At 43.1% G+C, this 15,029-nt stretch overlaps 1 protein-coding gene across 1 annotated transcript in view; it reads right to left on the minus strand.

The window, feature by feature from the left end:
* Positions 1-15,029, minus strand: part of KIF13A (kinesin family member 13A) — an 818,528-nt gene that overhangs the window by 69,801 nt on the left and 733,698 nt on the right. The window contains 2 exon segments of the mRNA XM_030211397.1: positions 5,744-5,920; positions 10,493-10,617. Coding sequence (XP_030067257.1) covers positions 5,744-5,920; positions 10,493-10,617 — 302 coding nt within the window.

Raw genomic sequence — 15,029 nt, forward strand, 5'->3', positions numbered from 1 at the left:
CGCTTTGAATATAGTTGCAAAATACCACAGAAAGGCGGTATATCAAGTCCCAGTTCCTTTCCCTTTCCTCCTTGTAAGGACATTATAACTGATTGAACGGTTTCCTGGTCTAAGAAATATTAGAAGGGCTCTGTACTACTGAAGCATTAGAATGCCAGCACTGTCTGTCTCAAACAGAGCCAGGGCAAGAGTTAGGCACCACTGGCAAACCTTCAATCTTGCACTCCCTCAAGGCTTCTCCTGAGATTTTAATAATTAAGCTCAACAATTCAGATCACTTCAACTTTACCTCTCCAAAAATGATGCAGCTAAGTGACTCTCTGAAAACTGCCCACTCTCAGTACACCTAAAACTACACACTGCTGTTAAAATTTGTGGGGTCGTCAGGACCAGTTGTTTTGCTTTCACTGTAGCTGTTCCCCAGATGACACTTAATGTGAGCAAGTGGAAAGTGATGCACATGGGAAAGAAGAACCCACACACTATAGCGTGATGCAAGGTTCCACATTAGGAATCAATGCCCAGGAAAAGGATCTATGTGTCATCATTGATGACATGTTGAAACCCTCTGCTCAGTGTTCAGCAGTGGCTAAAAAAGCAAATAGGAATTGTCAGGAAAGCAGGGGCGTAGATACGGGCGGGCCTAGATGGGCCCAGGCCCGCCCAGTTTTGACTCAGGCCCATCCAGATTGAAGAGTCCCTCACCTCCGTCATTGTGTCTCCTCACCCTCTCCCACCCCAGCCGTAGCGCTTCCATTTAACGCTATCAGCGCTGCCTCCTCCTGCACCTCACAGTCTCCGTCTCCCACCCCTGTGGCAGTGCTTGCAATTTGCTATCGGCGCTGCCTGACAGCTGACACAGCGTGACGTCCTGCTCCGGGGCCTTCCCTCTGTCACGCTGATTCAACTTCCTGTTTATGCAGGGCGGAACGCACACGGCAGAGGGAAGGTCCCGGAGCAGGTTGTCTGCGCCGTGTCTGTGAGTTGATGTCAGGCAGTGCCGGTAGCAAATTGCAAGCGCTGCCACAGGGGTGGGAGACAGAGACTGTGAGGTGCGAGGTGCAGGAGGAGGCAGCGCCGATAGCGCTGAATACAAGCGCTGTGGCGGGGGTGGGAGAGGGTGAGGAGACACGGTGACGGAGGTGAGGGCCATTGCAGAGTCACAGCCTTGGGAAACTTTCCCCAGAGTTGCTGGAAGTGATCATGAGGAGAACCAAAGAACAAAATCGGTTGGTAAAATCTGAATTTTTTAGTGGGATGGAGAAAGGTGCAGAGGAACTAATCTAATCAGCGTCCACTCCTGCCCATCGTGTCACATGACCCTCCAGTGAAAAAGATTCTATGCTGCTTATCCTAGAAATAAGCAGTGATTTCTCAGGATCCTCCATCTTTCTGGTAATGGCAAACCCAATTGCATAATCTGATGTTAATAGAACTAAGAGATGATAATCCACTCTCAAAAGAAGAAAACTGTTTCTTGCTGTTTGGAATGATTATATTCAAACGCTTCATCAGCTAAATCTCCTTTTAATTAAGAAACAGTATTTTTAAAAACACTGTGTTGCCAGGACAACAGGGCTGTCTATAATTTTAGCTATAAGCTATAAAGTTTTACTTCAGGTATACTGCACTATTTCCCATCCCCCATCTCTCTTTTTCCTATCAGCCACATGAAGGAATTTCTGGCTGGTCACATGCTCTGATGGTGAAAATGTTGCTAAGGCAACTCAGATACCTGGTATATCCTGTTACAAAAGTGATTTACTGAGAAAAGGTATGGCAAGGACCAATTGCAAGCCTCCAGCACATATGAAAGTCCCAATTACAAGTCTCCAGCCCATATGCAGCACCTATGATTGGTCCAGGGTAGAGGAGAGGTGGATGCTCACCACAGCCTATAAAACCACGCTGCAGACAAAGGAACTCTGAAATAGGCAGGATGGCAGGAGAGTTTCATGTCCTTGCCACAGCCTGTCTCCATGGGTGGTACTCTTCCCCCCCCCCCCCCCAAAAGAAACATTCTCTATAGCTATGAATCTTTCTTTCTTTCTCTGCTTTCTCTCTGTTCTGTGACCTTTGTATAAGGAACAAACTCTTCTTCCTTCTTTTTCTTTTCTTTATATAATTAGTCTAAGTACTTATAATTACCAGAGGTACTGATGTTAGATTTTGTAAGTTTTGTCATAACTTTGAAACTGATGTCTGATGCTGTGCTGGTGGGTGAGTAATTAAAGACTTTTAATTCTCTCTGATGCCTGTACAATTTTTTCTATAATATTTTGTGATATTTCATAAGTTTTTAGAGACTAGCAAACCAAACGCAGCCTAGTACATAACTAATAGGTTTATTATTAAAATAAAAGTAGAACAGGAAACGGTCAAAATTTCAAAACGGGACAGGTAAAATAACAAGGATTTAATGTTAAATCTAACTGAATACTTTTTACTACCTAAGTAGTACCTGGGGAGATCAGGAAAAGAAACAGTTCACAGGAATTGAACATGGTCTCAGTGCAGAGGTGTACTCCCTCCCTATTGAGACTGGGGAGTTCTAGCAAATTCTGGGCTATGTCTTTAGCTTCATGGTCAATCAGGGCACAGAGCATTAGCACTGAGGATGTTTGGCCAATGACACTGCAGGTTACTTTTCTCTTCAGGGGTTTTTCTCTTTTCTTTGAGGCCCAGATGCATCAACCAAACGTTAAAAAATAAGAATCGTAAAAGTGCTTAACGATTTTAAAAAAACGAGGCATGCACTACAAAAACACTCCAGAAATGTTCCGATCGGTATTGCAAAGTAGGATGTATCACAGAATCGTTAAACCCGTCGTTAATCAGCGCCTAAAGCATGCGCAGAGCAGCCCAAGCGTTATGCTGGCTGCTCTGCGCATGCCACAAAGGCCCAGCTGTCAAAACAACAAACCCCCCCCCCACAAACACGTGTGTTTCGGGAGGGGGCAAAGGCACTCGTCATGAGCGTCCTGTATGGACGCCTTGCCCCCCCCCCCGCTGCTCCCCGCTTCCCCCCCCCCACACATGAAAAATTTCCAATTTTAGCAGCCCCGGGCCGGCCCTCCTCTGATGTAGGTAAACTACGTAGTTTACCTACGTCAGAGGTGGGCGGGCCCAGGAAGAAAGAAGGAACGTCTGAGGAGGCCTTCTGACTCGCCGATCAGCTGTTCTTGCCCGTGCAGCAGAGGTGAGAGGCGCTGCACGGGCCGGTAAGGCAAAGGGGGGGGGGGGGTCGTTGGACGGGGGAGCGGCAGCCACGACCAAGGGGGCGGGGCACGGGACCGGAGCATGGCAGGAGGCGGAGCTAGTGTGGGAGAATACAGGAAGGGAGGAGGGCCGGCCCGGGGCAGCTAAAATTGGAGATTTTTCGTGCGGGGGGGGGAGGGGGGGAAGCGGGGGGGGGGGGGGGGGCAAGGCGTCCATACGGGACGCTCATGACGAGTGCCTTTGCCCCCTCCCGATCCTTTTTTTTTTTGGTGCTGAGGGAGAGGGGAGCAGCGGCGACCTGGGGCGTCAATAAAGGACGCCCCTGACGCGTTTTCGCCCCCCCAGTTATTTTTTTTATTGGATTTTGTTAACTTCTAGCAGACAGACAGACCTAACGAGAGGTACAGACTCTCGTTAGATTTCACGGTGTTCTCCTGCGTTAAACGAATCGGAAAAGGTTAGTGCATGTCATTTCAATGGGATTTGTAGAAGAATTGCTCATCTGCATTCAGTTTTCGTTAGCTGCTACTGTCGTCGGAAAATAGGCTTTAGTGCATGGAAAGGATAGGAAATTCTTCCTTGAGGGCTCATTTAACGATGAAAAACGTTTAGTGCATCTGGGCCTGAGTAAGGTAAGCTACAGACACCATCTGCTGGCCAAACAAGGGGAATACACTGAACGGAAGAAAAATGTCATAGCGTAGCATTACAAATCACAAAGCATGAAAGTCCCAATTTCGCCACACTCTTCTCACAAACCTTTAATAGAAACAACTAACTAGCTAGTCACACAAGGACTAACACCAGCTGCACATATTCTAGCAGGACTTGCTTATCTACTCCTACCCTAGCTGAGATCATTTTCATGAACCTTTTCTGACTCCATGTGAAATTTTTTCCTTACATTAAATCATTCTTATTTCTATCTAACTCCTGTTAATCTATATTATCTGCCTATATGTTGGGATCGTAATTGATAAAGGCCTTTCATTTAGTATGCAGATTTCCTCTTGGGTCATAATCTCCTCCTTCTATCTTAGGATGATAACAATAGGTCCGTACTTTGTCTTGTCATTGCTATGGGTGCTATTGTATGCCCTGATTATGAACAGACTGGATTACTGCAATGCAGTATACCTGGGTGTTCAAAATGGAGCTGTGAAACTGTTGCATAGAGCTAGCAGGTATGACAGAGCTACACCTTTGCTGATGGAGGAGGACTGGCTTCCCACTGCAGCTGCTAGGGTCAAGTTGAAGACACTGATTCTTGCTTTTCAGGCTTAGTACCCAGGTTTTTCTCATTATCTTTCTTCTTTTGTGCTCCCATATGGGCACAACAATCATCCCAAGGAATTTGATAATTCCTGTGCCATCTAAACTTAGACTGGAAAGCTCAAGACAAGGTGTATTTGCCTCTATGGTACCTGGATTGTGAAATTTGCTGCCCACTGATATTACGTAAGAATTAAAAAAAGTGCTGAAAACATGGATTATTAATGAGGTGTATAATTAAAAGTGGGAGACTATTGGGAGCTTTGGATGTTTTATACAATACAGAAGCCATTTACATTTTTCCCTTATATGTCTTTTCTAGTTCCTCTTTAAGGAATGCGTTTTATGCAATTTTGAAGTGCTAATGTTCTTTTAGTTTATGTAAATAGCTTTGTTGTCTTTGGATGCTGTAGGGTATATAAACCAGCGAAGAAAGAATAAATAAAATGCCTATCATATCTCCTCTCTCCTTTCCTCAAAGGCATACGTACATAAGTCTTTCTACTTCATTCCAAATGGCTTTCAATACAGCCCTCTACTCTGTCCATATGTTCTTAGACATCGTTACCTCCCTTCTCATACGGGTCCTCAAGGAACTGTGGTGCCCTGAGCCAACTGTTAGTTCAGTGTGCCACCCCCCCCCTCCCCCATCAGCACAAACACCCTCTCTCTCTCTCATGCCACCCTCCCCAGTCTACCTTTAAAGATGGCTTCCCCTCATAAGCACCAGCAGCGTTTCATCTAATGCTACCTGCACCAGCCCTGGCATCTTCTCTCTGCCGTGCTCCTGTGGAAACAGAAGTTATGTTAAAGGGGGCAGGGTGCAGCAGAAGGAAGATGCCAGGGCTGGTGTGGGTGGTGTTAGGTGAAACGCTGCCAGGGCTCTGAAGAGGAAACCTGCCGTTAAAGGCAAGGTGTGGGGGGGGGGGGGGGGGTTGCTGTACCTGTAGATGGAGAGCAATATGCTAGAGATCTGGGACATGCTGCTGATAGCCAGATGAGCAAGATTTGGCCACTGGAGGAGAGCAGGCTTTCAGCGTCTTTTAAGATGGTGCCCTGAGCCACTGCCTCACCTGGTCCATGCCTTGAGCCAGTCCTCTTCTAGTCAAGTATCTCCTTATGTACCCTAGAATCCCTCTAGATTTGACCACCCAACTTACTGTACTCATAATCAGCATAAAAACTCACTGCTAATTACATTGTAAATTCAACAGGTTTAGCACATGATGAATGTAGAGATAACATGACTTACCTGTTTGTTGTAAACGTTGACTGCAATCCTTTTACGTAACACTAGCTCCATAGCAGCAGGGTGACTAAGTTGTACAGTAGTCTTTACTATTAAATAGATTCTTTCATTTTGTGGCGTTACCCTGTTCAAATGCACTGACTCATGGACGGTGGAATCCCAAGAAGCAATGGCTGAAACCTGAAATGAAGAGACACTACATGGTTAGTGCAGAGTGACCATCATAGAGAATGAACTGTGTTGTGTGAAGGACAACAATGAACACAGAATGTGATTTTCAAAGCCATTTATCCAGGTAGTCTCAACTATCTGAAAACTACACTCTTTTGCTCAGGTAAAGGCGTGTGTGCTTCCATGTGCCACACAGTTTTAGCAGTGTGTAGGAGTGGCCTAATGGTTAGTGCAGCGGGCTATGATCCTGGCAACCTGGGTTCAATTCCCACCGCAGTTTGACCTTGGGCAAGTCACTTAACCCTACATTGTCCCAGGTACAAAAGCCTTATACTGTGAGCCCTCTAGGGACAGAGAAATTACCTCCATATAATGTGCACAGTGCTGTGTACATCTAGTAGCACTATAGAAATGATTAGTAGTTAAGATTAAAAGAGTGTGTTTAGGTCAGAGGAGGAGAACCATATAAATACACACACAAAGGATTTTCCTCTACCCATGTAAAGAAACAGCAGGTGCAATAGATGTGTGGCTTGTCTAGCACACCAGCAGCTAACCTTCAAAGAGAAATGACCTGGGTACTAATTAGCAGCAATATGCATGGTAAAAGTACTCATGTATTTTGCAACCACATGGGCTATTTGAACATTCTAGATTTGAGAGGCAGCATTTTTAGTCACATACCTCCCCTCCCCCCTTTTTTAACACTTTTAAGAGTACAAATGTGATTATAGGAAAATAACATAACCATTGTGATTAAAATAGACTCTCATCCTCCATGCTGGACCTTATAAGGGTTATTTCCCTTTTCAGGATAATGCAAAGTGAAAAAGAGTTCATCTGAAGTGCACCAAAAGTCAGAATACAACAAAGCAACCCAATGGTTTGGATCAACAGAAAGACATTCGGATTGTGGGACTAGAAAATTGCTATTATATTTCTTTTTCTTTAAGCCAGCTTTTGTCTTTTTTGTACTTTTTAGATTGGTATTTTTAGCACCAGGGTATTGATACTTGCAAGTATCTATTAACATCAGAATTCCAGAAAGCATGGGCTAAGCATGGAGGTTAGCTGAGGGAATGGAAGCAGGTAGTGGAGATGGGCCATATGGTCTCTATGAGGGTACATTTTATATTATTATTAATAAATCTTTTAACTGAAAACAAAAAAAACAAGTCAATAGTCACAAGGCAAAGAACAATATATAAGGGTACCAATAGTCTCATCAATACCCAACTACCCCTTATCCCCAAAAGACACACAGAATGGAACTGTGAAGAATAACACACAGTAGCTAGAGGCCTGGACTCCTATGACCTGAGGGTAATTTTATTATAGGGCACCTAGGTTAATTAGGCAGGAAGGGGCCCATTTTCATCCTATTTTATAAAGGAATATAGGTGCCTATGTGCACTGACAAAATACTAGCACAAACTCCTGCTGAAATCGCACTTACATTGAAGGCAAGGACATTTTCATTCACCTTGGGAACAGCTGTAAATGTTAGTGTACAAAAATACTAGGACCAGGGGGGCATGCGATGAAGCTACAAAGTAGTAAATTTAATACGAATCGGAGAAAATGTTTCGTCACTCAACGTGTAATTAAACTCTGGAATTCGTTACCAGAGAATGTAGTAAAGGTGGTTAGCTTAGCAGGATTTTAAAAAGGTCTGGACGGCTTCCTAAAGGAAAAGTTCATAGATCATTATTAAATTGACTTGGGGAAAATCCACTGGTATTTCTGGGATAAGCAGCATAAAATTTATTGAACTTTTTCGGGATCTTGCCAGGTATTTGTGACCTGGATTGGCCGCTGTTGGAAACAGGATTCTGGGTTTGATGGACCTTTGGTCTGTCCCAGTGTGACAATACTTATGTACTTATAAAGCATAAATGCTTCATAAACTCCTCCCCTAAGCAGGTCTACTCTACATACACATGTCTACTTGCACTGCCCAGATGGTTAGGGTGACCTGATTTTATAATAGGCCTTTTAACTATGTAAATCATGTTTTAAACATGGATACGCTTTATAAAATTACCTTCTACCTGCCTCATTTTCTATGCTTCCATGAGATGCAAGACATTTTGGAGTCTGATGCTAGCAGAGTTCCTGTAAAGCAGTGGTCCCTCCTATAAAAAGTTGGCTGAAGTCTTTCATCAGGATCAGAACTTTTGCTGCATTTCTTTCTTTGCCAAGTCACTTAACCCTCCACTGCCAAGCTCCCTGGGGACAGGAAAATACTGAGGCTGAATGTAACTCACCTTGAAAAAAAAAAAAAGAACCGAGCTAAATCCAAATAGATTAAAAATGTTTCCCCTCATGCCAATTTCAGTGCACTTTTTCTTGGTCATCCCCATTGTGGCGGGGACTATCAAGTTTCTGTCTGTGAACTCTACTTCTCCTCATCTGTATTATCCCTAAACTTCACTCTTCCTTATTTCTATGCAGCCAACAGAAAACACATTGTAATCTAAAAGGGGAGGTATAACTCCAAATTTCAGAAATCTACTATATACTCTGGCAGCAAAGTTTAAACAGGATCCTCTCTGGTGGGCAGCAAATACAGAAAGAACTAGTAGTCCTGGCACGAATGCAAGTACTCACATGGCCGTATCAGGCTACACTGGGGACATAGGAGACTGGATATTCAGGCAATGACCATGCCAGCTTTGCTGGTTACTTAGATTATTACAGAGTTTTGTGGTAGAAAGGAAAAAGGAGAGACCTCATATATTCTTTAATGGTGAAGAACAAAGGAGGAAAGCAAAAAAGATTCTAATAGATAAGGAGAAATCTTGCGGGCGGTGGCCTGCATTTGGAATGTTTCTTTAGCAGTGTGGCCAGAATAAATGGGTAGACTACATGGGCCAGCTGGTCCTTTTGTGCTGTTATTTACTATGTTACTATTAAGAATAACACCAAACAGGAAGGCTTCAAAAGCACCAACTAATCTTTGGAATGTTTTCATTCCTAAGAATAACCAAAGACTATATAAATGGATCTGACTTTCAGAATATCTTCAATAGATATTCAACAGATACATAATTAAAAAAAAATGATTCCCAGTCCAGTCCCTGTCTGGTTTTCTGCATAACAACAATAAATATGCATGAGATATCTTTGCATACATTAGGGATCAAGGAAACACAGATTTATCCTATGCATATTTACTATAGATATCTTGCAAGCCAGATCCTTTAAGTGTGCACCTCAAGGATGGGAACACTGATCTAAAATCAAAGCTTATTTGCACAGCTTGGTTGCTCTGGAAGTCAGACCTGTCAGTAGCTCTCGAGGGCTGTGTTGAGATACCCTGGTACAGATGACATATACAGTAAGGAGCTAATTTCATGAAGGATTTTTCTGTCTATAAAATCCTGTTACACAGGCAGAAAACAGCATTTATAAACTGGTGTATAATACATACACCAAAAAGACTGCACTACTTATATTCGCCATTTTGTATTGATTGTAAATACTGTAGCGGGTTTGAAAAATTCCCCTGGTTCACTGCAGTTGGCGGCTGTCCCTAAAGAAGGGATATCGAAACAGAGTCCTCTGTCAGGACAGAATTCGCCACTCTCAAGATAAGTTATAGTTTCCGTCATTATTGCATTATTATTGCTTTGACTGTGTTTCAGAGTGGACCATGAATCCACACATATGGGAGACACTGAACTTTCACTGATTTAAAGACACTTTGTTTACTTCATTTATTAAGTTACATTTCGCCAGAGGGTGTCTATGATGTGTCATTTTTGGGCAGGCATCTAGGGGCCAGTTAACAGGCTCACAGAAAATTATAGCTCACTGGTCACATTAGGATCATGTATACTGAAAAACCCCTATTTACATTATGTTTTATTTGATCATTAATGATAAGTTTCTTTCATATTCTTTGCGAGGTTTTTACATTGGAGAATTCAAGTGGAGTGTGGCCTAGTGGTTAGAGTGGTGGACTTTGGTCCTGGGGAACTGGGTTCGATTCCCACTGCAGGCATAGGCAGCTCCTTGTGACTTTGGGCAAGTCACTTAACCCTCCATTTCCCTAGGTACAAATAAGTACCTGTATATAATATGTAAGTTGCATTGAACCTGCTATGAGTGGGAAAGTGCGGGGTACAAATGTAAGAAAAAAAAAAATGACTCCCCATCATTTTTGGGTTCTTATTGTGGATTACTTATTGGTTACACCATGCACAGGCATTCCTGGAAATGTAGTCTGGATGGCAATGCATGTGCTCAATTTGTAAAATACACATGTTTTTCAGAATAGGTGTAAATCTGTGTGTGAACATTTGTGCACTACTGGGGCTGATTCTGTGTGCCTGTTTTATCAAGGCCCATAGGCGCCTGCCTATGCTGCCTGTATAAAACAGATGTCTCACATAGGTACCTGGTTATAGAATTACCTTCCACATGCCTAGAAAGATAGAGTGCATCCATCTCTTATTGTTCTGTCCTAGATAATAATTGATCTGAGTGAGATACTATACAAATCCCTGTGCAACTAAGTAATAACTTGCTTTATCAAGCTGGAGAGGTGCAGCATCTACAAGCTGATTCAGCAATTACCTCATCATCACTGTGCTTTATGATGGGTAGGTAAAAGAACTGACTCCCGTGCTCCTTTGGTAGGATCGAGTTCACTCCTGATGCATGGGGGCCCGTAAGCTGCTCATTAGCACTCAGGTCATCGGCTGCGGGAAAGAAGTCAACCAAAACCATCAAAACCATACTCTGTGGAGTTACTACTACTACTACTAATCATGTCTACAGCGCTACTGGATGTATGCAGTGCTGTACACTAAACATGTAGGAGAAAGTCCCTGCTTGATAGAGCTTACAATCTGATCAAGCGAGACAAACAGGACAAATAAGAGATTAGGGAATTACTTTTTGTGGGAATGATTAAAACAGACATGGGTACTAAACAAGTAACTAGGAGTTAGGAGTTAAAAGCAACCTCAAATAGGTGATCTTTTAGCCTAGATTTGAGTTCAGCCAGAAACGGAACCTGGCATATGGTGCAGTGTCTGAAGTTGGCAGTGGAGGAGAAGATATAGATAAGACAGACTTAACCCGATGCACATAGCTCCCGGGAGGGGTGTAGGGAGAGATAAAAGTGGAGAGATGCTGAGGAGCTGCAGAATGAATGCACTTGTAAGTTAGTAAGAGGAGTTTGAACTGTGTGTGGAAATGGATAGAGAGCCAATGAAGTGACTTGAGGAGAGGGCTAATAAAACCATAGCAACACTGGCGGAATATAAGTCATGCAGCAGAACTTTGCATAGATTGAAGGGGAAAGAGATGGTTTAGTGGGAGACTTGTGAGGAGCAAACTGCAGTGAGGTCATAAGAGTGTGGATAAGGGTTTTGGTAGTGTGTTCAGAAAGAAAGGAATGAATTTTGGTGATGTTATAGAGAAAGAAATGGCAGGTTTTAGCAGTATGAATATGTGTAGAGAATGAGAGGATTCAAAGATGACCCCAAGGTTACGAGCTGCCAAGACAAAAAGGATACAAGTGTTATCTACAGAAATAGAGAACAGGGGAAGAGAAGAAGTGGGTTTAGGGGGAACGATAAGAAGCTCAGGGCCCAATGCACAAAGGCAGCTGTAAAATAGAGCTGCCTTGGTAAAATTTAGTGAATCGCAAACTGATAGTGGGATAGCAGCATATCTAGATTTTCAGAATGCAGTTGGCAAAGCCCCTCATGAGAGACTCCTTAGAAAATTAAAGAGTCAGGGGATAGGAGGCAATGTTCTGTTGTGGACTAGGAACTGGTTGATGAACAGAAAACAAACAGTAGGGTTAAACAGCCAATTCTCTCAGTGGAGGAGAGGAATAGTGGAGTGCCCAAAGGATCTGTACTGGGATTGATGCTATTTGACATATTTATTAATGTTCTGGAAATGGGAATGATGAATGAGGCGATTAAATTTGCAGGCACCACAAAACTATTCAAAGTTGTTAGAACTAATGTGAATTGTGAAAAACTGCAGGAAGACCTTAGGAAGTTGGAAGACTGGGCATCCAAATGGCAGATGAGATTTAATATGGACAAGTGCAAAATGATGCACATTGGGAAGAATAATCCAAATCATAGTTATTGGATGCTAGGTTCCACCCTAGGAGTCAGCACCCAAGAAAAAGATCTAGATGTTATCATGGACAATACACTAAAATCTTTTGCCCAGTGTGTGAAGGCAGACAAAAAAGCAAACAGAATGCTAGGAATTATTAGGAAAAGGATAGCAAATAAGACAAAAATATTATACTGCCTTTGTATTGCTCTATGGGGTGACCACACCTCGAGTATTGTGTGCAATTCTGGTCGCTCTATCTTTAAAAAGATATAACAGAATTAGAATAGGTTAAATAGGGCGACCAAAATGATAACGGGGATGGAATTCCTCTCATATGAGGAAAGGCTTAACAGGTTTGGACTCTTCAGCTTGGAAACAGTGGCATAGCCACAGGTGGGCCTCAGCCCATCCAACAGTAGCACATGGTAATGCAAATGCTGCTCTCCACAATACTGGCACCTTCGCATGCTCAGTTTTCAGCGCATGCCTGCTGCAGACCACCAAGGTGCAGACTGGAGAAAAGTATTTTCCCACCAGCTGAGATATTTCTTTGATGTGAGGGTGGGGGAGAGAACATTTGGTACCCACCCACTTCTTGCCTAGGCCCACCCAAAATCTGCTGTCTGGCTAAGCCCCTGCTTGGAAAAGAGATGGCTGAAGGGGGATATGACAGAGGTCTTCAAAATATTTAGTGGTGTAGAATTGGTAAACGTAAATCAATTTTTTACTCTTTCAAAAAGTACAAAGACTAGGGAACACTCAAGGAAGTTGCATGGCACTACTAATACAAACAAGAGGAAATATTTTTTCACTCAAAGATAGTTAAGCTCTGGAACGTGTTACTGGAGGATGTGGTATACTTGGGTTAAAAAATAGGACTGGACAAGTTCCTGGAGGAAAAGTCCATAGCCTGCTATTGAGATAGATACGGCGAAAGCCACTGCTTGTCCCTGGGATCAGTAGAATGAATCTTGCTACTATTTGGGATTCTGTCAGGTACTTGTGACCTGAATTGGCCTCAGTTGGAAGCAGGATACTGGGCTAGATGGACTATTGGTCTGACCCAGTATGGCTATTCTTATGTTGAGGAGCATCCACCAGAGCATACACTAAAAGTGCAATGGGAGAGATAAGAAGAAAACAAAACCAGAACAGAGCCCTGAAATTCAACTGAGGACAGTGTTATCAAGGACTAGGTGATGATCAGTGTCAAAAGCAGCAGATAGATCGAGAAGGATGAGGATAAAATACAGGTCCTTGGGTCTGGCCAGGAATAGGTTACTGGAGACATTAGCAAGGGCTATATCTGCTGAACCTAAAGGGCAAAAGCCAAATCAAAAGATTAGCTTGAGATGAAAGAAAATCTTGACAATAGCAGTGAAAAGCACACTCAAGTAGCCTGGATAAGAAAGGGAGGAGGGAGATGGGGGTCATAGTTGGAAGGGCAGGAAGGTTTTTTGAGGAATGGTGATACCACAGTATGTTTGAATGCATCAGGAACAGTTGCAGTAGAAAGTGAAAGATTGAGATATGACAGATAGAAGGGATGACAGTAGGAGAGATAGTGCTGAGTAGATGGGTGGGCACAGGATCAGAGGAACAGGTAGTGAGAGTTTGCCAGAGGAAAGAAGATGTACAGTTTCCTCTTCAGTGATTTTAGAAAAGGAAGAAAGAGTGACAGGGATTGAAGGAAGATTGAGAGAATGGAGTGGGGGAAGGTGAGGTGGAAGTGACTTGGTTGAGAACTCAAGGTTAATCTTGTGAATCTTGTCATGGAAGTACTCAGCCATAACCTGGGGAGAAAGTGAAAGGGGGTATGTGTGGTGGTGAAGGCACCAGGCGAGAGTTCATGTAGCAAAGAGACGGCGAGGGTTTGTGCCAAGAGTTTGTCAAATGGATGTAGTAGTTTTGTTGACAAGTGAAGGAGCAGATTGGAAGGAGGTCATCAAGAATTTGAAATGTATGAAGTTAGCATGGGCACAGAATCTTAGCCAAAGGCGTTCAGCAGATCGGGCACAGGAACGTAGGTGGCGGATTCTAGAGGTCAGCCAAGGCTGGGGTTTGCTACTTCTTACAAAACAGAGAATGGGAGGAGCGAGAGTTTCCAGAGCAGAGAAGAGAATGGTATTATAGGAAGAGACAACCTCATTGACTGGCTTGGATAACATAGTGAATGAGAAGAGAGAGAGAGTGCAAGGGTCAATAGCCTGAAGATTCCTAAATATATAGGTGGAGATCGGATGTGACTGGAGGAGGAGGGTGAGTGTGAAAGTTATCAGATGATGGTTAACGAGGGGAAGAACTGCGGTAGGGAAATTGGAGAGTGAGTAGTTGAAGAGAAGATCAAGGCAGTGGCCATTCTGTTGAGTAGGCATGACTGAAGATTGAATGAAGATGTTAAAGTGAGAACGTAGAGGCATAAGAGCCCGAGTGGTCATTAGCATGATTGTTGAAATCTCCAAGAATGAGGGAAGGAGATGAAGGATCAAGAAGAAGGAAAGCCAGGAGTCAAAGTTAGTGAGGAAAGGAAGAAAGAGACTTAACGGGGAGTCAATAAATGACTGCTACCCAGAGAAGTAGTGGAGTAAATAGATGAATGGAGTGGATTTCAAAGGAAGAAAAGAAGTGAGACTAAGATTGAAGAAAAGGTTGAAATCTACAAGAAGATGAGAGTAGCAGTCTGACACCACCTCCACTGCCAAGTGGGAGAGGTGTATGAGAGAAAACGTTCATCTGCTTTATAATTCGTGAAAAGAGAAGTCAGACTCCTCTGACCTTTGCAATAATCCTTCAATAGAAATAAGGGCTTTTTATGCTCAATAACAGTTTTAATACCTTAAAAAGGTTTATCCATTTCCACCATTCCAAATCATTGAGAACTTCTCAGGCAGTAACATTTTCCAAACTTCCAATATAATTTACCATGCTATTTACTGCTAGTTTGATTTTTTTCCCCAGCAAGTCTGTGAAATAGTGCACACACTGAAACAAGCTCGTGAGGGCCCAAATGAAAAACTCTGGCTTC

This window comes from Microcaecilia unicolor, chromosome 1 (genome assembly GCF_901765095.1).
Source record: "Microcaecilia unicolor chromosome 1, aMicUni1.1, whole genome shotgun sequence".
NCBI lineage: Eukaryota > Metazoa > Chordata > Amphibia > Gymnophiona > Siphonopidae > Microcaecilia > Microcaecilia unicolor.